Here is a 22,290-nt window from a genome sequence, read left to right on the forward strand (position 1 = left end):
AAGACTGTTCCTCTGGGGCCCCCTGGTCTTAGGCTAGGGGAATTCCTAACCACAATACCAACATTACCAACTAGCCTATGTAAAAAAAAATTATCCATAAGGTAAGGTGATGAAAAGGATGAGAGACTGAGAGACTTGGGACTGGGACAGGGAGCTCCGAAATAAAATCGAGAAAGGCGAGTAATCAAATTTTTGCTAAAATATCAATAATTTTGTTTTGATTTTTAATTTAGACCTCGGCAAAGTCCAAAAGTTCTTTTGTATATCCTAATAGGTGAAAATTTTCACTTTTTTAAAAATTACTTTAGCGGTTATTTTGCAATATTGAAGTTTTTTTACTTTCGACTTTCATTTACTACAAGTATGGTGTATGTACATATTAAGATAAACATAACTTATTGTTGATACATATGAAGTGTAGCTTTCACTACTTTTTGTTATTTTCCTGTAAAATGTAGTAAATATAATGCCAAATAAGCTCTTTCAATAATAGCAATTTTGCTGATATATATCACGTATGCTATTAAATATTTTGAATAATAAAAATTGTATTAATATGTACTATCTTTCAAAATTAGAATGTTTTTAATTTTTATACATTTATTAATATTTTACAGGATTATAAGATGATAATATAAAGACAAGTGATATTTAATCAAGTATAATGGCAGATAATAATTTACCACAAGTAAGTTTTTCCTTTGGACTAGACAGTAGTGGTAGGGTAGTGCGTATTGAATCTGGTATTACAAGAACAAATATAAGCCCTCTTCCAAGTCTAGAAGAAACATTAAGAAGACTTGGTACTGGCTCCAGGCCAGAAAGACAATCTAATGACTCTACTAACGGTAATAAACGTATTCTGAAAGCAACAATTATAACTTTATATATAATAATTTAAAATAATACCATCTTTTACAGATGTTTCTGACACACAGGCCATAATACCATCGGAAGATGACATTTCTCATAGTGGATCTTCTGATATTACCTCAAACAATCCCCTGTCAACTGATGTTACCGATGGGGCATCGTCACCAAACATTAATACACCTACTTTACCAACTCTAAGCTCTGACGAAGAGTAAGAATAATTGCTGTAATATATAGAGCCTATTTCTGAACTTATGGCTAAAAATATTTTTGTTTAATTAGCAAGAGATACTGCTGGGTATGCTTTGCGACAGATGAAGATGATGCAACTGCATCCTGGGTTATGCCATGTCACTGTCGTGGCACAACTAAGTGGGTACATCAGGGATGCATACAAAGATGGGTAGATGAAAAACAAAAAGGTCGTGATGGTATCAATGTTCGTTGCCCACAGTGTAATACAAAATATATCATTGTCTATCCAAATATGGGTAAATGTCAATATTTAACTAATTGTATACTATTGTGTATATTCATATACAAATGATATAATTTAATATATTTTAGGCCCATTGGTGGTAATATTAGATACCATAGATGGAGCAATTTATAGAATTTGTCCGGTCGTTGTTGCTGGTATAACAGCAGGATCTATATATTGGAGTGCTGTCACATTTGGAGCAGTAACAGTGATGCAAGTGGTTGGACATAAAGATGGCATTACTATGATGGAACAGGCTGATCCGTTAGTTTTATTGGTTGGATTACCAACAATTCCAATTATGTTAATTTTGGGTAAAATGCTTAAGTGGGAAGATCAAGCTCTTAACCTTTTAAGAAGACATGCATGTAAAGTTCCTATTTTAAGGCATTTCTTACCTAGCAGGTAGTTATTTTTTGTTATAGCAAATATGAATATTAGAACAAAATGCCACCTTAGAAGAAAAAAATACCCTTTTATTGTTTGTACTAAAAATAATCATATCTTTCCTTAGTTATTCCGACAATGACAGAGCACAATCTCAAGAAGCTACACAATTATCAATGAGTGATTCAGCTTTTGTATTTCGTGTTATGACTGGTGCACTTTTATTACCCACTATAGCAACATTATGTGGCAAAATATTTTTTGGAAGTATAAATTCCAATTTCCAGCGAACATTGTTAGTGAGTAGTCAAGGATTCATTACTTAATAATTAGTTACTATATAACAAAATTTAAATATCTACATAAAACAATGATATTTATTTATAGGGTGGAGTAGCATTTATAGCAATAAAAGGAGCATTTAAGATTTATCATAAACAACAGCAGTACGTGAGACAATGCCAGCGGCGCATAATGGATTATACCAAGCATAATGTTGCTATATACAAAGAGCAAAAGGATTCTGAAAATCAGGCAAGCTAAAGTAAAAAGGACTTAGAAGCTTTAAAGATATTGTAAATTTCTTTCTTGAAAAGTGATGATTCTTTTTTTTTTTCCTGATCGTACGTATACATATACCTACTTAAATTCTCAATATTATTCTAATCTATGAAAATTGTAATACAGTATAAAAAAAAAGTCATTATACGTATACAAGTTGAGTTATTTTAAACAATGGATACAACTATTTTTAAAACGAAGCTCTGTACAAAAAAAGGTATCAGATACAAATTTTATGGTTTGAAAGAGTCAGAAGGTAGTACCATTAATTTAACTGTAAAAGGTGAATTTAAAGTCGCATTGATTTTGTTAAATAGCTTTAAATACCTTTTAAATTTTATAAACGTGAAACATTTAAAGTGGACTGCATTAATGTATTTAGCGTAATAAATATGTACGAGCTATATAGGGTGTACCACTTAATTCATCCCAGAGCATGGATCTAAGAATTCATTTATCTCCGTTAATATAAGAAGACGAATGTTTCGTATTATATCTCTTTAGATGTAAATAGAGAGGTTTAAAAAGGATCATAAGAAACGGAGATAAGTGTATTCTTACGTCGAAGCATTTAAGCGATGTAGAAACTACAGTATTTTTTAAAAAACTTAAGATAACCTTAGATTGACGATTTAAGATCAAACCCGTGGTGCAATTTTACTTTCAAAACCATAAAACTTTTGACTGAAAACTTGTCCTCTAAATTATTGTTACCAAAATAATTGTGTACATTGATTAGAATGACTGACTGTGTATTATAGACCATAATCAAATATGTTGAATGCAAAATTTTTTTTATAGTTTAGATACATTAATTCAAATGAGTAATTGAGTAAAAATAAAGTTTAATTATTCCAAGGAGCTCTTCCATGTTTTATAGAGTCGCTAATGAAGACTATAGAAAAAATTTATTTTCTTAATTTAATTATTCTAAACTCGAACGAATTTACAATGAAGGTGACGATTCACTTTCAATAAAATTAGTTTTTTAGGGCAGCATAAAAACTAAATTTTGTTGACTTTCTTTAAATGATTCGTACATACGTCATTATAATTTTATGTAATGTATTTATATGTAACTATAGTTCAATTTTTATTAAAAAATAGTATTGGGTAAACCGGTGTAACAGAAAAGAAATTATACTTATATATGCCTAATTCCTATATTCTATGAGCCTTTTTTTTAATGTAAGCACTTTTATTGCTGTAGTATATACGTATAAACAACAGTAAGCCTTTGACTTTTGAAAATACAGTATCTCATTAATATAAAAGAATTCTTGTTTAATTGAAGTTGAGTAAATATCAGATCTGCTGTTTCTTTATGTAAAACTTATATTTAATGGTGGAACTTTTTACAAAATATACAAATATATTTATTATAAATATATTTCAGAAAGCATATTCAATGAGAAAATTGTAAAAGATTAAAATATATTTTGGAATATTAATATTTTAATTGATTTGTAAGTACTTTTGTGATTATTAACTTAATATACTTGTTACATAAATTGTACAAAGCTTGTTGTATACAGTGAAATTTATTAACAATATTTTTGCTTTTGCCCCTTTAATCACTCAGTGTCTTTAATTATTGCAGTGAAGTATTAAATAAAAATATTTTTTAAAGTTTCCTAATAAATCTTTCTTTTTTATAATACTTTTGTACTGTGCATTAAAAAAATATTTTATTTGTCATATAAACACGAGTCACAATATATATTATGCTTTTAAATCCTCATAGAATAATTAATAATTAGCAAAACCATGCATAGAGAAGGTTTTGCTTGAATTAATTAGATTTGAAGTTTTCTACATTGTACATAGAAAGAAGCCTTTTTGACCAATTCCTATAATTATCTTATACTGCTGTGAAATTGGTAAACATTTAGGTAATACTTGTAAATGGTAAAAATTAAATTAAATGACAAAAGTAATTAGACAGTAAAAAGCTTCAAAATTTCTAATTTTTCCTATAGCTAAAAATTATTATTATTGTAATGGAGGTCCCATGTAACCAACATTAATGCAATCAATATCTGGTGGAGACTCCATAATTAATAGTTTTACATGTTCGTTTCCTTCTACAGAGTCTTTGTACAATTTGGAATTGATTTCCCTAAAGACAGTGCATGGTCTTGAATCTTTACCAGGCTTGACATTATAGGGTGGACTAAGAATATCAAGAAAAGCAGCAGGCCCCTCTAAACAAGATATCTCGTGTAAATTCTTATCCCATGGTGTCAGAATACAAGCAGGTGAGCTTGCACTAACATGAACTGGTCGATGCCTGATTGCAGGAATTTCTTCATTTGGCCTTAATACATTGTCTGTGCTTACTTTTGTGCTATAGCTCTTTACTTCCACTGTTCCACTGATTACCTGAAAATTTTAAATCTAAGTGTATACTAATCAGTTTGAATTATTATGCTCAAATCTCATGCATATTAAGCTTTTTGTTATACTTTTAATAAACCATGCATTCCAGGATGATCATGCATCGGCATTGTGACTCCTTGCTTTAAGATAAATATAGAAATTTCTAAATCTTCACTTTCAAATACATCCATTACACACATGGACGAAGGCTGCACTTTAATATAATCCAAAAAATGTATATCTAATTTAACATCCTCTGCAGTAATTTTGTTCATGAGACTCCACAATTTCTCAAAATTACTTTGGGAAAATTTGTAACCACTGTTTCTTCTTCCTCCAAATGTTTTTAAAGCTTGTTTCCACAATATTTCCATTGCAGTAATCCTTGCTGTATCCATTACAATAAAAAGTTAAATTATAAAACTTTTAGATACCTATTTGTACGATTGCATGGATTACTAGGTAACTGTAAAATCTGCACGTTTTATAATCAAAACAATTCTATCGAAATGATAACAAAAACTTTTCTGAACAACTTACTTTAACCTTCCTCTTGTCAAAGTAAAGATAATGTACTCTTTTATTTGATAAATAAATACGAAAAAGTTTTTGACAATTAATGGATATTGGAAATCCCTTTCTATTTGAAAGTGATAAAAAGTCACTTATTTTTAATAAAATTTTAATTCTATGTCTTATTTGTGCAGCAAGCTTCTAAGAATTCTTCTTTTATGCATTCTGGTAAAGTGGTAACTGACGTTATTATTATGGCACATTGGCACTGCGCCTTTTAATTTTAATCTGGTGTTTTTCTAGTTGGAAAGTTGGCAATTATTTTCAGCGGGAAACTGAATATGCGATCAAATAATTTATATTTCATGTGCAAAAGCAATTCAACTAGAGAATTAAGTAACGAAATATGATAAGACAAGACATGTAGATGAAATTGTTGAAAGAAATACAACATAGGTTTGCTATAAAATTTTACTGGCTAATAAAATTGGAAAAGCTTTTTTTTTGTTTTCAAATTAAGAGATTCGATCGGATTTAAAAAGGAGCATGTAGAGTATATTGTCATATTTTGAGGTTCCAAAAGATATTAAATAATATATATTAGTCCTCATAACGATCGAGTCGGCGAGTGCGCTATTATGTATTAAAGAGCTACCAGATTCCTCATCGATATTACTGAGTGAAAACCGAAAACGCAGAGATAGTTGTCAATTAACGATACAAACAATAAATTTCGAACTTGATAATTATTATATACATGGCATCTCTTAGTAAGGTTGTGAACTGCTCTTTTCCAGTAAAATAGTAAGATTTTTGAAAGAAATGGGGAAAAAATGTTTGAATAAATTGCTTCTTTTATACTGTAAAGTTTATTTGAAATTTGCTTGGGTGAGGTATATTTGTATAGGAGCTTAATGGATGTGTGTGTGTGTGAGAAAAAATGGAGAAAATGGACGGTGTGCGCAGTCTCGCGGTGCTTTGTGGGACTGCAGGAACATCAATGGGCGGCCAGATTGCAAGATGGCGGACTGCGAGTCGGAGGTGCAGCGCTTGCCAGTCGCGAACGAAGATAATACGATGAACACGGGAGTGACGATGATGAACAACGGCCGGGTTCCGCAGCACCAGGTCAACCCGTCAAATCCCCAAGGTCAGGGGCCAAGATGCGTTACAATTTACAAGACAGAGACGGGATTCGGGTTCAACGTACGCGGTCAGGTCAGCGAAGGTGGACAATTGAGGAGCATCAACGGGGAATTGTACGCACCCTTGCAGCACGTCAGCGCGGTTTTACCTAGGGGAGCAGCTGAAAAAGCCGGGGTACGAAAAGGAGACCGCATCCTGGAAGTGTAAGTATTACTCACTCTCTCCTCAAACGTCCATCCTTAATCTGGAGTTGTACATTTTTCTCTTATCCTACTTTGCGCTTCCTTTCTTGCCTGTCATTCATTCTTTCAAATAGTTTTATTTTGACAGTTTTCGTCTTTTCTACGTGTAACACTACCAGACTATTCATAATTTTAAACAGCCTTGTTCCAGAAATACGAGAGTGCTTAGCTTACCCCGTCGCCCTTTTACTCTTCTGCCTCTTCCTTATTTTGTTCAAGCTACTATCTTTCATTTTCCTAAACATTTTTCTTTTCACTGTTCACTCTCGCAATGTTCATTTGTAATATTTGCAGTTTTAAATACAAGAAATTTTGTGGAAGCATTGATTAGTTTATAGTTACATTGTATCGCCCTTGTCACTTGCTACTTTCTTAACTTGTTTAATCCATTACTTCTTGTACCACTTGTATATTTTTTCAACGGTTCTGTTAGTTTATTAATATAAGATTAAATTGGAATATCTGGACTATCGAAGCGTTTCCTGGAAGTACCTATTATAATGAAGAAAGAAAGAAAGAAAGAAAGAAAAAATATTTGCGTGTTTTGAAGATAATTAAATATTTGATAGTTAATTAATGAGTGATCTATGAACAATATAATTTTATTCATTCCGATTGTTTTTACTGACTCGGAAAGATAGCTTTAAACCTCGTTTGTTTTTTATGTTTAATTATTTTTCCATTGTTTTGGCATATCGAATAAAATTGCTGTATCGTTATTTTCTTGTCTAATTTATTTGTTGTCGGAATGAAAAATACAATCGTTGTTTTATGAAATGTTAAGAAGAAAGAAACAGGATTTCAAGTTTTTGTTCGTTCAGAGAGCGATAGTTGGCAATTATATTTAATTTCTTTACCGCGGTAAAAGCTGAAATTTCATAAAACAAGATTGCGCTTTAAATTTATTTTCCTACTAAATCATACCCGGTTACAATGTACGAAAACAGTTAAAAACTATGAAAAAGTTTGGCTAAATTCTTGAACTGGTGTAAGAAGGTGCCAAAAGTTGAAATTCCTACGAATATTTATGATATATAGTTACTGTAGGGTGTATATTTCGGCTGTAGTAGCGCGCTCATCAACAATCATTGAGCATCTGCTAATTATATCGCTGGCATTGTGCTTACCAGTGAATTTATGCGCGCGCGCGTCAGAGTATCAACAAATATCCCCAACATCTGACCATAATGCTACACAAATCAAAACTATTATTTAATAGTACGAATCTTGGTAGACTTTAATAAGAGTATTATTAGAGGAATACATGTGAACTAGTCCCATCTGTCAAATTTCAATTTGACAGATGGAAGTTGAAAAATGTGTGCGATAAGCGATTGGAAAAGATGAGTGAGTGAATCATCGTAATATCTCTCATCTATTCTGGAGAGTATAGTAACGATTTGGTCTATTTAAGAAACGCTGGTAATGGTAATATCGGATCGCCGTTGTATTAACAATGGTCATTGCTATCTGCCAATAGTCTCCACTCTCTCTCTCTCTCTCTCTCTCTACAGGCGCGTCTTCTCCGTATTTATTCGTAAGCCAGCTATACAGAGCTATTATCTGAAATATTTATCAACAATACCATCTATATATTTATCTCTCTTCTGCTCTTCTTTCTTCAGCTTCTTCTCTCGAGCACACAACCGTGCTAAATATTTATCAATAACTGCCTAATATACAACTGGAATTTTATTTCCTAGAGCCCCTCCCTGCTACTTTTCTATGTCCGTCAATTTTTAACAAAGCAATATTTATTCTATGATGCTCTTGTGCCGATTTAATTTAATTGAAACTATGTTGAAAGAAATTACTCGTTCTCTCTCGACTCTCGTTAAGATGATTTAACGGCTCTTCTTTTCTTGCTAAATTTTTTATTCACAAGCACTCGAATGAAAATTGTTTCAACGTGAAATCGCCCGTCTATAATAAGTAGTAATTGTAATGAGATTGTCGCGCGCAATTTATTGAAACATTTCTTAGATTGTTATTGCGTGCAATGTATTAAGATTCGTGCGTCAATGTGTTTGTCAACTTATTTCCATTGTGAGCTTGACAATAAAAGAAAATTAGCTAAAGAAATGTTACTCTTCAATTTCCGTCAAATAGCTCTGTTATCACGATTAAATGTACAGTAATTTTACAAATGTTGCTGCTATAAATAATCCTGTGGAGGTCGCGAACAAACCGAGGCAGGCAGGCGGACGGGCGGACGAGTCACCGAGCGAGCAGCGAGGATGATAGCTTTTATACCTTCTCTCTCTCTCTCTCTCTCTCTCTTGTACACTTTTACATTTCTGTATCATCTGTGGATCGACGTCGTTGCTCTTATTAAATCAATAAAAGTCTTCTCTATCCCTCGAGTTATTATCGAATTGATTGAAACGGTTGATTTTTGAATGGAATAATAGGCGCAATTAATTAATACATTTTGACTAGAGACATGGAGAAATAATTTCGATATAAACTCGATTCTAAGAGGATTTTTTTTTCGTCAAGGTCAAGGGTCAACCAAAGACAATCCTTCTCATTTATTTCCTCAGCTGCAAAGTACACGTGTCGCTGTTTACGCTTGTATACGTACGTCGATCAATGTGGTGGCACTGCTAGCCAAATTCTTTCTAATCTGCAATATATATACATTTGTAGAGGGAGAGAGAGAAAGTAATCTCAATGGAGACAACTCGAGAGATGTCCAAGCTTTTCTGTTGTTTCAATGCACAAAACAGTCTGACAAAAAGAAAGGAATTAAACTATATATACTATTTCTCCAAGAGAGAATGCACCTTCGAGACGCTCGTTTATTTATTTATTGGAACACAAAGGATGGATTTTCAGTAATGTCGTAAAATAATCAATAACACGATCATTTGTCAAATACTCTTTTTCATGCATATATCATATAATTATTGTATCAAGGAGTTTTTACATTGATTTATTAGCATGCGCGCGCGTAAAAATTTAATACCAAAGATTCTTTAAATATCTTTCAGTTTTATATCTTATTGAGTGAGGATTTTTGTATGTTTATGTTTATTTTGTTTTTGCTACGTAGCTTGGAATTAATGTATTTGCTATCTGGTAAAAGATTCTATATAGGAAACGTATAAGAAGAAGAAGAAGAAGAAGAAAAGAGTGCCTCAGAGGCAAGAATGGCGAGTAAATTTTCGTACTTTGGGTCGTTTTATTAGCACCATACGAAAATTAATTGGATATATGCTAAATGGCCTGGTATACATCTGAACAAGTAAGTTGGATTGACTTGGCAGTTGGCGTGACTGTTTACACACACTATATTCTCTCACTCAGCCTTGCACATTTCTCTTAACTGCGTATATGTATATGTAGATATATTCTTAAGGAGTAATCATTACTGCTGCTTAAAACTAGTAATTGCTCTCTAAAGTAACCATTTAGAAAAGGAAATTCTTGACAAATTGCCAACTGCCGGATGTATTGGGAAATAACTGACATAAGAGTAAAGTATGCTCGGTGATATTTCACATGATAAAAACTATTGTAAATTCCTTTGCTTGTGTTTCTTTCGAGTAAAAAATAAAGTGTTTATTTGTTGTGTCACGTGACAGTTATAAACACAGAAATAATGGTGCATTTAATGCTATCGTTACAGCCTTAAATATCCATTTCTTCGATCAGTTAACTTTAACTTTGAGCAAAACAATTGGCGCGTTACAAACATTTTTTATCCACTTAATTGGCATCTGTTTAAGATGAGAATTTTAGAAATATTATTGCAGCGATAGCTGTTTCTTAGTTGGTAATTAAAAGTAAGATGTAACGTGATTAGTTTATTAATTAAACAAATTCCGCTTCTATAGGAAGTCGTAACGTTAAAGACTGATCCAAGCGTGGAGGGAAATGTTACTGGCATTTTATAGGAAAATTGTTCCATTTGACAATTTAAATATTTAATTTAATTTAATTTTCCAATCAGATACATTATTGTTGTAATAAATGTCTAAATGTGATAATACTGCTCGATTGAGAGAAGGTGTTTACGTATAGATTTCGAATGTGGGCTTTTCTTCATTGGAATCTGATTACCGTTATAGTATATACCAATGGAATATTTGTGGGTTTGGTTTAATGAGAGAGAGAGAGAGAGAGAGAGAGAGAGGAGTATCTCACGGGACATGGAAAGAACGTCGGAACGACGTATCGGGACGTCTGGTCAATTTCAAGCCAAGCTTAATGACGTAACACGATTTTTTATTAGGCTTCCGTATGCATAGCAATTTTCATATCGATCAAACTATTCTATACTAATGAGTGAAAATCATCGAGCAGACAACAGAAAACCCACAATGTTCAAACATACAATCAATAAAATTTATTTCTTCCAATAATTTAGAAATCAATTTTTATAAACAATCTCCAGTGGAGATAGTCTACTTTATTTGATAAAACCATAAAATTAAAAAAGATAATAGTTTATTTGATCGATGACGATGATTAACAGTAATTCGTATGTATGTTTAATTAAAATGACCAATATATAGATTATTTATATCCGAGTGACATTTCATTAAAATATTCTACATTTAATAAATAAAATATAGCAGCCTGACTTTTATCTGGTCCAGCCAAGCTACGATTCTATAATGTTAATTCTTCAAGAATGGTCTGTCTAGTTTTTCTTCTTCACTTGTTTTAATCTTCGATATAATTCTTTGACGTGTTTCTCGTGACATGAGCCAGCCCTTTACCCTTTTAATTATAGAGAATCATTATTAGCCTCCTACGTACGTAATTATTCTCTAAGGTATTAACTACTTGATTTTCAAACTATATTATTAAACTCTATAAACTATCCTTTTTCATAAACAATCCATACCACAATTTTATTATTCATAAAAATGGTCTCGTTAGATTTTTAAGTTGATCAAAAGTTTATTTATTTGTAATTTTGTTTGATTATACATTCGCTCTACCATATCATGTTTAATATTTTCTTCTTGTTCTCTATTTCTTTAATTTTACTGTACAGAGCCTATACTATAGATTGGTAAAAGAAATGATGAAAATAGTTGATCGCGATCGCAATTAAAGAATCGATTGGGCACTTGCTGTATTCGGTTGCTGGGAAACAAAGCAGCAATGACCTTGAGAAAATGCAAAACTTGCTCCCTTCGATCGAATCTTCGCACATTTCTTTCTTTCCAAAGGAATTGGCAGTATTACCACACAAAATGGGTATGATATTCATTCATTGGTTTAATGTCGGCACTATTACACGCACCAAAGATTATAAATCCTTTTTATTTTCTAGGCGGAGCAAGTGGCCTTTCCGGCCTGCGTAACTATCTTTCTATTTCAAATGAGAGAAATTGCCATTTTTTCTATATACCTATACATACACGTCACGAAAACTGGCAGATATTCGTCATTGAAATAAATGTCCATGGGAAAGAAAATTTAATGATCTCGTAGTCTTTGGAAACTTTGCTTGCTCAAAGTTTAGCAATGACACCTTGGGCAAATGCGAAGAGCTTGAGCAGCAGCAGGGAACGAGAGATGGCTGGCAGCTAGGCACACGCGTCCGTCCGCGTCCATCCGTCCGTCCGTCCACTTGTGCCGGAAGCCATACGCAGGCATAACACTATCCTTTTACTCTCATCGCTCTACAGAGCCGATTCTTTCTCTCTCGCTGCTTACGTGTCAGTCGATGCCTTCTTTTATAAAGATAGTCTACAGAAATATCGAAAAATTCCTCAAGGCACGAATCATCTGCCCTTGAAATTTTATTCGTCTTCTTTCCATCTAGACCAATGAAAAAATGATGTTTTCGTTAGTAGTTGTGTAAATAGCCTTGCTTCCGGTTATTTACTTTTGCTCGTGTTGTTGCTGCTGCTGCTGCTGCAATTCATTCCTTCCCATCTGCTTTGTCACTTTATATAATTCCCCTGTAATTGCTGGACCGTTTTATAATTTATCAGTTGTTACGTGATGTAAGAATTGACAAAAAAGTAAGTTTACTAAAAATGATTAAACCCAATTTCCAGTTTTAGTACATCATAAAGACACCAATTTATCCTTTGCTTTACATTATTACTCTTGAGAATAATTATTATTTTACCTGTTTATTATCTATTCTCCGCAATGTTTTCCAGTCACGACTGATCGTTAGATATTTCTCTCAAAGCAGACAAATACTAATTATTATCCTGGATGGCAACATAATCCGGTTGCGATTCCTCGTTTTTTTCTTTTTGTGTCAACTCATTTCAAATGCATATATTTGCTATGACGAGGGAGAGATGAAAGAAACTAAATTTATAACAAGTTCAACATTGTCATAACTGTGCACAATGAAAATTTAACAAAAATTTGAATCCATGTGAAAATTTAAATTGTAATATTTATTATCGGTTACAATAATGTTTTATAGTCCAACCGCGTCGTCTCATCGATAAAGGAAACTATAATGAATTGGAAGCAATGATCGGTGTGCGCATAAGGAGAGAGAATTGCAGTTTTTTTTTCTAGAAAAAGGATGTGGATTGTAGGGAGGTAGTGCGTGTGAGGAGAGTGGGGGTTGGAGAGAGAGAGAGAGAGAGAGAGAGAGGAAATAACGACAAAGAATCCTGTTTATATTAGGACGATTCGCGATTAAGGAGGATGATAAAAAGATAAGAAGAGAGAAAAGCTTGAATGGATGGTGGTGTGTTAGGGGTGGAAGTGTGATATCTGGGAGATTTTGATTCGGTCGATTGGTCGACGCACGGATGGACCGACGGGCCTCCAGCATTGACCAATAGCGCGATTGGCCTTTCACTAACATTTAAAGATCATTCAGCGAGGCCAATCACCTGTTCTCCTCGCGAGGCCAACATTCCACTTTACGACATTCGAGGAAATCACCACGAGACGGTCTCTGGACCTAGCCGGAAAATCTCCGCCTCAGAGTCTGATCAGTAAGCAGGCAAAATCCATGGATAAAAATTCTCCTCCGAGCAAGAGAGCCACTACCAACGACATCCTATCCAGTTGAGTTAAGAGGGAAACGCGCAGCACACAGGATTCCAGGCATTGTCGGATTAGCACTCGCGAAACACGTTGGAAAGATTATATTTCGTATTGAGAGGAGGCAGGAAATATGAAGGATGATCGCGCATTGCTGCTCCTACAAGCGAAGGAAAAATAACATTCTTCTCCTCCTCCTCCTCCTCCCGTCTTCCTAAAGTGCAAAGCTCTCTCTATTGGCGAGTGTCGACGAAAAATCCATGGTACAAACGCTCCCTCCTCCTCTACCAAAGCTAGAGAAAATGGGAGAGCGAGTTAAAAATTGTGCCTGATTTTGATAAAAGAGCAAGGGAACACTGTAACAATTCTGCTCATACTCTGTGCTATTTTTTGAAATTATATTACTCTTGAGAAATGTACAAAAATTGCGCGTTTAAAGTGAAAAATGGTGGTGTGCTATATGTGCAGTATACGTATACGGTTGTGCGAAGGAAAAATTAGGCCGATCGAATTTCAAAGAGAGCAGCAACTGCTGGCAATCCGGGAAATGCAAGAAAACTCTCATCTCTCGTTTTGCTGGATGAATAAATGATTATCTTCCACTGTTCGCGATGATTTTTAACGAGGATGAGCAGAGACGATTGTAGGAGAGAAAAGTGATTTGTTGCAGTGCAACTCGCGTCGTGTACCATGTATCCATGCATCAATTTGATATTTCAATTAAAATCCCTGAGCATGATCTGCGTTTGAACCGCTTCTCTTAACTTTTGTTATTACATATCGAATGAAGGGAAATAGCAATGAATAGATCGCTCGATCATTCATAGAATATTTACAGGGTGTGGTGGCGGGAATTGTAAATTAAATTTAAACTCTATTAGAATGCTGCTGCTGCTGCTGCTAGTGATAATGTCGATGAAATGCAATTATAATGAATGAAAGGAGGTGAAGGTAGATTTTCAAAGAGTCTCATTAATATTTATTGATTAATTTTGCGCGAAATGAAAATTTAATTCGAGTGGATGCGAGTTTGTGAATTATGTACTTGGCGCTTATCAGCTGCTTTTACGACTGAAGAGCCAATCGATAATAGGGCAGAGATGTGTGTCTGCTGAAGCGGCCAAATCATCGAAACGTTACTTTAGTTTTTATCAGTCTGATAATAGCACGTCTGCAAGATGCTCACATGTTACGTGACCGCTGTACAATATGAATGGATGGAAAAGGAAAAAAGGCGCAAGAAAAAGAATTCCGATTTACAATTGAAGGCCGTTAATAACAGGTGATTGTGCTCTTCTGCTTCCTACCAATAACACACGTCTCGTCTCTCTCGGAATCGAATATCTGCATACAGTAAATAAATTAATCGTTATAATTCTTAAGGAGGAACACGAGAGAGAGAGGGAGAATCTACCAAGTTAGTTTCTTCAACGATTACATAATTCACGATCAACCAAATAATCATACAATAATCCAGTCATTTTAAATCATTCCGAATGGCGCAAAAAATACAAGTTTTTCTCTCTTCCTTGTACCGTGAATTTCACACAGAGATGTCATATGTATTCTTGTTGTTGTCGTCATCGTCGATGATGGTGGTGAGGAAAATTGTTAATTGTTGCGCGTCGTTAATGTTTCAGAAATAATGTGAACGTGGAGGGTGCAACGCACAAACAAGTGGTGGATTTGATCAAATCTGGTGGTGACGTGCTTACTTTAACCGTAATATCCGTGACACCGCAGGAAGCAGAAAGGCTCGAGCCATGCGAAGATTTAAGGTAAGACTCTAAAAACGTCCGCTTTCACTCAACACTGTTAAACAACACCTGCTAGTAGAGACTCGAGTAAAATCGCTGCCGATATCGCCGCGACTCATTAATATTCCTCCGAAGAAAAAAAAAAATTCTCAAATTGTATGGCCCCTTTTTTTTATCACAAGTATGCTCGGCAAAACATAACTAATGTACATACCTATAACGTGCTTTTATTTATAGGATCGAATGTGCAGGCTTGTCCTTTTCACAAGAGTGATCCCATAATTTTATTAACGTGATAGAAAATTTTGATTGAAAATTTGATGGATCGATCGAGCGGATTAGTTGTTTGGGAAAATATGGAATTTTGCATTGGTTATTTATATAAAAGTTTAATAATAGACCGGCTCTCGGAGGATACATGTACGCGTTGACTGTTGACCAAAATCCTGCTGGTTGGTTGACTTTCCCTTTCTCTTTGGTGTCCCTTCTCTATCTATCGCTTCCTTTCTCTTTCACCGACCGACCGTGTCCTGTCTCGAAGGATAACCTTGACATTTGCAAAAGGTCCACGTTCTCCAAATCATTTTCTGTGGACTCGCTTTTGTGGAATGCACAAAATCACTTTGTTTACTCTCTCTCTCTCTCTCTCTCTCTCTCTCCGCTTCCCTACATTAATTCCAACTTTATCGTCATATATATATATATATATATACATACCTTCTTGCTCGCATCTATACAATATACTTACTTTATATTTTCACCATGGAATAATTTTATCTTATTTAGAAGAACGCTTTGACGATTAAATATTACAAAGGTATATAAATTAATAATATTTCTATTGCAGTTACGCCTCTGTGGACTACAGCGAGAAGAGATCGTTGCCTATAAGCGTGCCAGACTATCACGTCCAGGAAAGGAAGCACGAGCGTTTCGTTGTCTTCAATGTCCACATGGCAGGCCGGCATTTGTGTTCGAGAAGATATCGTGAATTCGCAGCGCTACACATAGCCTTGAAAAAGGAATTTATAGGATTCAACTTCCCAAAGCTGCCTGGAAAGTGGCCATTCCAGTAGGAAGATTTTTTTCTCGACTTTATTGCTTTTATTCCCCCCTGACTTAAGCAATTTTATGACTTTTCGCGATCGCTTGGAGAAAGACTCGCTCAATTCGGGCCTCTCACCATTCGTCCAACTGTGCTTGCTTACCGCCGCGAATTTTCCTCTCATCGTTTGACCATTTAACGCACGCGCGCGCGCTCGATGCACTTACTTATCGCTTTTATATTAATCCTATTACAAGAGTCAATATGCTGCTGTAATCTAATCTTTTGGATGGATTGGCACAATCGTTAAATTGTCTCTGTGTACTTTTACAGGCTGAGCGAGCAGCAGCTTGACGCTAGAAGACGTGGCCTCGAGCAGTATTTAGAGAAGGTGTGTGCGGTGCGAGTGATAGCGGAAAGCGACGCGATGCAAGAGTTCCTGACCGATAGAATCGACGAGGACGGTGACCAAGGACCAGCGGTAGATCTGAAAGTTCTTTTGCCCGATCGCGAGGTCGTTACCGTTACTGTCGCCAAGGCTGCATCGGTCAAAGACGTTTACGACGCAGTCTGCACTAGAGTAGCCATGGACTCTGAAACGGCCAAATATTTTTACCTCTTTGAAATTGTAGAATATAACTTTGGTACGTGAGACAAATGCGCGTAAAGCACACATCTGACAATTTCTTCAATGCTAAATTCTAATTGTCCTCGTTGATTTATCCGTAGAACGAAAGTTACAGCCCCACGAGCATCCGCATACATTGTACATACAAAATTACTCAACGGCTAGTGCTACGTGTCTTTCGGTACGAAGATGGCTGTTTAATGTTAATAGACCATTGAGCGAGCTGGCCTTAACATGGATGTTTTGGCAGACCGTTGATGAGGTTAACAGAGGCCATATCACAGCTGGGGAGAGGTTGTACCAATTGAAAGCACTACAAGATGCTTCTAGGAAGCACGAGGTATTTTCTTTTATTTCTGCAACTCTTCAATGTACATATAAGAGCCGTGCACATAAGCGAAAGGACCAGTGTCAAGTTACCACTCCAAATCAACTTTTTATAGTTTTTCGAGTTCAATCTGCAGAACTTTTTTGAAAAATACCAAGGAACTGCGGAACTTTTCCGGGTGCTATTACAACTGTTTGGTTTTTTTTTCCATTTCTAAGATTTGGGGTGCTAACTTCACACTGGTAGCGAAAGGATTTATCGATGAATTTTCGGAATTTTTCTCATGTTCCGCTCAAGTACAGCTACGCGACGATCAACATTCGACAAACGTGAAACCATTTTAATGCATATATTTTTTCTTGCAGTATTTAAAATTGGCGAGGGAATTAAACGGATATGGTGATATAGTTTTCCCACACTGTGCCTGCGATTCAAGGAAGGAGGGCCATGTTGTAGCAGCTGTGGGAATGGCAGCTTTCAGATTGCACGCTGCGAAGGAGGATGGTACCCTGGAATCTCAAGTAGTAGAATTTCAATGGAACACTATTACGAGGTGGGAAGTGGATGAGGAAGGAATGGCTTTTTGTTTTCAATATACTCGTCAAGATAATCGCCCTCCTCGTTGGCTCAAAGTTTTTACGCCATATGTGAGTAATGTCCGTAATTTGTTCTGTCCTAAATCAATGATAACTTAATTAACTTGATCCGATGATCAATAATTTAATTCCATTAAAATTTCATCATTTGACTGGATTATAAATGATAGAGTACACCGAGTAAGTATCTTTTTATTCTTTCAGTACACATTCCTCTCCGACTGTTTCGATCGAATAGCCGAGGAAGCAAAATGGGATGATCCTGGAGAATGACGCAGTGTCAAGGCTTAAGTCTCTGGTCTGTAACAACTGTATCAACAACAAACCTAACTCATCTTTGTAACTAGAACTTTCAATGAGAATGACTTTTATAAGTTGGTCCGGGGAGATGGGATCTTTTATCTATCATATCATGCGTTTCATCTATTTCATTAAGGATTATTTTAGCAAATATAAATGAAATTTAGCAGACTGTTATTTTATTATTGTCATTTGATCGCTACATCGACAAAACTGCAACTGCATGAGTTTGATAATGTATATTGTTAACGATCAGTTATCGTCGTATGAAAAGATTGCTAAGATCATGTAGCATATTGTTGTTTTACGATTCTTATTCTAACTTGAGTTAAATGTCATCAGAATCAGTGATGATTGATGCTTCGACGTCGTGTTAATTGAAATTGTTTGTCGATATGCCGAAAGCATAAGCTCCATGAAATCATCTTATAGGTTTTCTTGGAAATTTACAAAAAGTTTGTTATGCTGAGAGATCATTTTATTCGTCTAGTAAGAATCGTTTGGCCTATAGAATAATACGTAATACATATTCCAGTCTATTTACAGAGGAATAACAGAATTACGAGAAATGTTCCTTCCTGTTAGCCTAATATAGACTTTCAGTTTTCGTTTTAATTTCTTGAAGGATGTTATGAATAGCAAAGTATTATTGTTTTTTAGTTGGTAATTGTTTGGCAGCTCGGTTCGAATTATTTCATCTCGCTGGCAAAAAAGATTAACGGATCTGATATATGATCCCTGCGCACAATGAAGTTACTTGATGGAAAGTTGCTCCACTTCTTGTATACGAATAAATAGTATCAAGGTATATGTATATATATAGTTATGTGTGTGTATATATATATATATATATATATATATCGATACGTGTAAAAATATATTAAGTACGTTTAAGCTACTTTAAGTTTAGTCAATCATTGGAAAAACCTTCCTTTTCCAATATGTTATTAGTTTCCTCTGTGTTTGTGTTTTCATTCCAAAACTCATCATTCCATCATTACGTGGAAATCCAGCTCCATTAAAAATAGCTATAAGTGAGTCATGACTGCTTTATTTTTAGAGTATCTTGTATAATAAACGAGACACGTCTATCTCTTTCCCCTTCGCTCGATTTATTTCAAATTTGATCACATCTTGCTTCATAATTTTTGCTCAATTTAAAGCACCAGTATTTATTGTTGCGTAGCTTGAAGGATCCTATGTTAGCTTGTGCCATGGCTTTATTTCTCCTTGATTTTTAAGTGCAAAGGGTTGTGACGATTCAACAGAAATGCAAGCTGAGATGATAAATATGATATAGCCACCCCCTCCAAGTGAATTTTTCAATTTGTATTGTACATTATGCTATTATTAAAGTAAGCTTTTAAATTATAAATACAAATGAAATTTTATAACAAAATTTATTCTGTAGTTTTATAATTTCTATGAGCATAAACTAAATAAGCATTTGGTCGCACCATGGGTTTTGTAAGAGAATTTTGTGTGTGTATTTCAATTGTAATATGTGTAAATAGATTTTCAATTTTCACGAAACAAATATATTCCACCATGTAAAATCGAGAGTGGGAGGCTTTGAACATAACGCAGATACAAGACTTTGACTACAAACTAAAGTAAACCTGAAAGAACACCGTAAACGTTTTCGATATTATTTAGCAAGATAGTAATACTCATTATGCATAATGTTAATCTTTTAAGCAGATAATAAAGACAGCCAGGAAAGCTATGTTATTAGTACTAAATATTGCTCTCCACGAAAAACAAAAGGAAAAACAGTTTTTTATGTCCCTCAAGCTGCTTTCTAGCTGATGGCAAATTTTTAAAAACTTGTATACCTAAATATTATTTTAAAAACTTAAAGAAGGATGTTTCAAAGAGTCATGTATTAAACAAATTGCAACCATTTTATGTTTCAAGTTGCTAATTTAGCAGTGAGCAGCTGGGATAGAAATATAAATAATTGAACATAAATGAATAAATATATATTATATATATATATGTATATATAGATATACATATATATATATAATTGTCGTTAATGTTTTTAAACTTTATTGAGAGTGGTTTGTATGTTTATTGGATGAAGGAAAAACCTCTGGATGTGTAAATGATATTCTAATAGTGCCCGAAAGAGAGAAAATTAGTTGTAATAAAGTTAGTTATGATAAGTATAAAGTATCTCGATCAAATATGGAGCCTCCGATTAAGCATAAATATAAACAATGGTAATTACTATGATAAATGATTAATGTCGATAATTGATGATCGATAATTAATGTTCAATGCGTGGTGTGATATTCAAGATTATATTGTATCCATTGGCTGTATTAATCCATCGTCAGATTCGCCTTGACAGCAAATCAGACGAAAAATGTAGAAAAATAGCTCTGAATTGTATAAAACTTATTTATTAATAACAATTTGAAACTGATATAACTTCGGTTTCTTTCGTGGGTTAAAAAGTTCTGATATTACTAGGGAGGGGAGAGATTTTAGTAGAGCTCTAGACTATTTTGTCAGATACTGTAATTTATAAAATAATAATATCCACAGTTTCTTATAAGAACATTGGGGTCGTTTTAACTTTTTATGAATGTAGAAACTGTTATGTTGTTACGTGATTAAAAAGCAGGATATGGAGAAGTAAAGGGAAGCAAGCAATATATGTAATATTAAATGAGAGCATAAATAAATTATGTTTATCAGTAATCTTCATATAAGTTATTCCTTTTATTAATTAGTAGTGTTAAAAATTATATGTAATGCTGAGAGCTTCGTCAGATATTTTAATCGATTCTTTGTCAGGAATATATGGAGCTTGTTATTGAAATATTTAACTAGGATTGTGCTGTAATATGTTAACGTTTGAAATGATTTCAACAATTTCTAAAGAAACCGAAGGTCGTCCACTCTTAGAGATAGCGTATTGTCAAGATTTGCGTGATCGCTTCATTGTGGTTTATAGTTTTTATTAAAGAAAAGCGAGAGAGACACTCTCCCGATTCGTAAATAAACTTTACTTATCCCCAATGTTTAGATGAAAATTGGAGTAGCTCGTATATTTGGCATCGTTAAATATCAGTGGATAAACAAAAGTTTTAAGAGATTAGATTATGTTGCACTTATCAGTATCTCAAAGGAAACGCAATTGCAAATAAAACTTCCAATGTATATATCGCGCCAACTACTCTGATAAAAGTTTAAATCCATTTATGTTGAAAATTCTACGGCTATAGATCGAAGAATTGGTGGAAAGATATTTAATATTTTCCTTACTGAGTTCACACATCGAGTCGATTAAATTAATTTACAGATATTATGGAAACTTGTTAAGAAACTGGATCTGATTGATTAATTAATTTAACATTGTATCAAAGCATATCATTATGAATAAATCTTTAGGCTTTAATAAATAATGTAAAAACAACATAGCGGGTTGTAACAATATCTCGATCGATCTTGTAAAGTCATGTTATTTTGCTGCAAATCATAATTAGCGAACGTATCGCACGATTTCTTTCGAAATTGCATTAAACGAGAGAAAGATGAGAATAAAATTATACAAACTCAAATAATTGTCTGGTTTGTGCATCCAATTACCTCCCAACTCCCCATTCCTTCTCTTTAAAACACTGATAATATAACTATGGGATAATTAGAGAATACTAAATTAAATAAGCTATACCATAGTGATTTATGATCTATTTGTACGATAATACTCTAAGCAATTTTTTACATTCTGTTTCTCTTTAGAGCTACTCTCCGCTGTAATTATTATATGCATGAGAAAATATCCTGTTGACTCGTAGTTGAAAACTTTGTCAATTCTGCTCAACTATAGCATAGAATTTGTTCAACAATATCGCCAGTTTAATTAACTGCTTATATAATGTAATTTGGGGCTGTACACGCAGGCAGAAAATTATCGTTTGTCACGAATATATACATAGACGAAAATTTATTCCGAGTATTACTGTACTATTAGACGCGTATACGTTTCCTCGAACGATAAGTTATTTAGTTTTATTTAAACTTGGCGCACTGAATGGTGTATAGCAATGAAGGGAAAA

At 34.1% G+C, this 22,290-nt stretch overlaps 3 protein-coding genes across 7 annotated transcripts; 2 read left to right on the forward strand and 1 right to left on the reverse strand.

The window, feature by feature from the left end:
- The first annotated feature begins 99 nt into the window (after positions 1 to 99).
- Positions 100 to 2,294, forward strand: LOC136776008 (E3 ubiquitin-protein ligase MARCHF5-like). Of its 2 annotated transcripts, none has more exons than XM_066731292.1 (7): positions 100 to 176; positions 618 to 848; positions 922 to 1,084; positions 1,156 to 1,364; positions 1,441 to 1,759; positions 1,869 to 2,040; positions 2,129 to 2,294. In XM_066731292.1, exons 2-7 carry the CDS (start codon positions 665 to 667, stop codon positions 2,282 to 2,284), a joined length of 1,203 nt encoding a protein of 400 aa, XP_066587389.1. In that variant the 5' UTR covers positions 100 to 176; positions 618 to 664; the 3' UTR covers positions 2,285 to 2,294. The 2 variants fall into 2 exon arrangements, with proteins under 2 accessions (XP_066587389.1, XP_066587388.1); XM_066731291.1 differs by having other exon boundaries at positions 129 to 176; positions 618 to 688; positions 939 to 1,084.
- Positions 2,295 to 4,285: 1,991 nt separating this feature from the next.
- LOC136775694 (2-aminoethanethiol dioxygenase) lies at positions 4,286 to 5,430 on the reverse strand. 4 transcript variants are annotated; one of them, XM_066730687.1, is made up of 3 exons: positions 5,222 to 5,430; positions 4,768 to 5,069; positions 4,286 to 4,684 (listed from the first exon to the last, which is right to left on the reverse strand). In XM_066730687.1, the coding sequence occupies exons 2-3, from the start codon at positions 5,053 to 5,055 to the stop codon at positions 4,295 to 4,297; spliced, it is 678 nt and encodes a 225-aa protein (XP_066586784.1). In that variant the 5' UTR covers positions 5,056 to 5,069; positions 5,222 to 5,430; the 3' UTR covers positions 4,286 to 4,294. The 4 variants fall into 4 exon arrangements, with proteins under 4 accessions (XP_066586784.1, XP_066586783.1, XP_066586782.1 ...); XM_066730686.1 differs by having other exon boundaries at positions 4,768 to 5,147; XM_066730685.1 differs by having other exon boundaries at positions 4,768 to 5,156.
- A 752-nt stretch (positions 5,431 to 6,182) lies between these two features.
- Snx27 (sorting nexin 27) lies at positions 6,183 to 20,929 on the forward strand. The gene is made up of 7 exons (XM_066730721.1): positions 6,183 to 6,543; positions 15,207 to 15,344; positions 16,171 to 16,395; positions 16,702 to 17,012; positions 17,098 to 17,336; positions 17,690 to 17,971; positions 18,125 to 20,929. Exons 1-7 carry the CDS (start codon positions 6,215 to 6,217, stop codon positions 18,191 to 18,193), a joined length of 1,593 nt encoding a protein of 530 aa, XP_066586818.1. The 5' UTR covers positions 6,183 to 6,214; the 3' UTR covers positions 18,194 to 20,929.
- Positions 20,930 to 22,290: the final 1,361 nt, after the last annotated feature.

This window comes from Prorops nasuta, unplaced genomic scaffold (genome assembly GCF_024137725.1).
Source record: "Prorops nasuta isolate Cenicafe-Biocafe unplaced genomic scaffold, Cenicafe_Pnas_1.2 PNAS00008, whole genome shotgun sequence".
NCBI classification, from domain to species: Eukaryota; Metazoa; Arthropoda; class Insecta; order Hymenoptera; family Bethylidae; genus Prorops; species Prorops nasuta.

What these genes read in the sequence shown, in the direction of transcription:
- LOC136776008 (XM_066731292.1), top strand. Translation starts at nt 665, where the DNA reads ATGGCAGATAATAATTTACCACAAGTAAGTTTTTCCTTTGGACTAGAC. An exon ending in CATTGTCTATCCAAATATGG is followed by an intron (nt 1,365 to 1,440) that starts GTAAATGTCAAT and finishes AATATATTTTAG; the next exon opens with GCCCATTGGTGGTAATATTA. An exon ending in AGGCATTTCTTACCTAGCAG is followed by an intron (nt 1,760 to 1,868) that starts GTAGTTATTTTT and finishes ATCTTTCCTTAG; the next exon opens with TTATTCCGACAATGACAGAG.
- LOC136775694 (XM_066730686.1), bottom strand. Translation starts at nt 5,079, where the DNA reads ATGGATACAGCAAGGATTACTGCAATGGAAATATTGTGGAAACAAGCT. An exon ending in GAATGCATGGTTTATTAAAA is followed by an intron (nt 4,685 to 4,767) that starts GTATAACAAAAA and finishes TAAAATTTTCAG; the next exon opens with GTAATCAGTGGAACAGTGGA.
- Snx27 (XM_066730721.1), top strand. Translation starts at nt 6,215, where the DNA reads ATGGCGGACTGCGAGTCGGAGGTGCAGCGCTTGCCAGTCGCGAACGAA. An exon ending in CCTGGAAAGTGGCCATTCCA is followed by an intron (nt 16,396 to 16,701) that starts GTAGGAAGATTT and finishes GTACTTTTACAG; the next exon opens with GCTGAGCGAGCAGCAGCTTG. An exon ending in ATGCTTCTAGGAAGCACGAG is followed by an intron (nt 17,337 to 17,689) that starts GTATTTTCTTTT and finishes TTTTTCTTGCAG; the next exon opens with TATTTAAAATTGGCGAGGGA.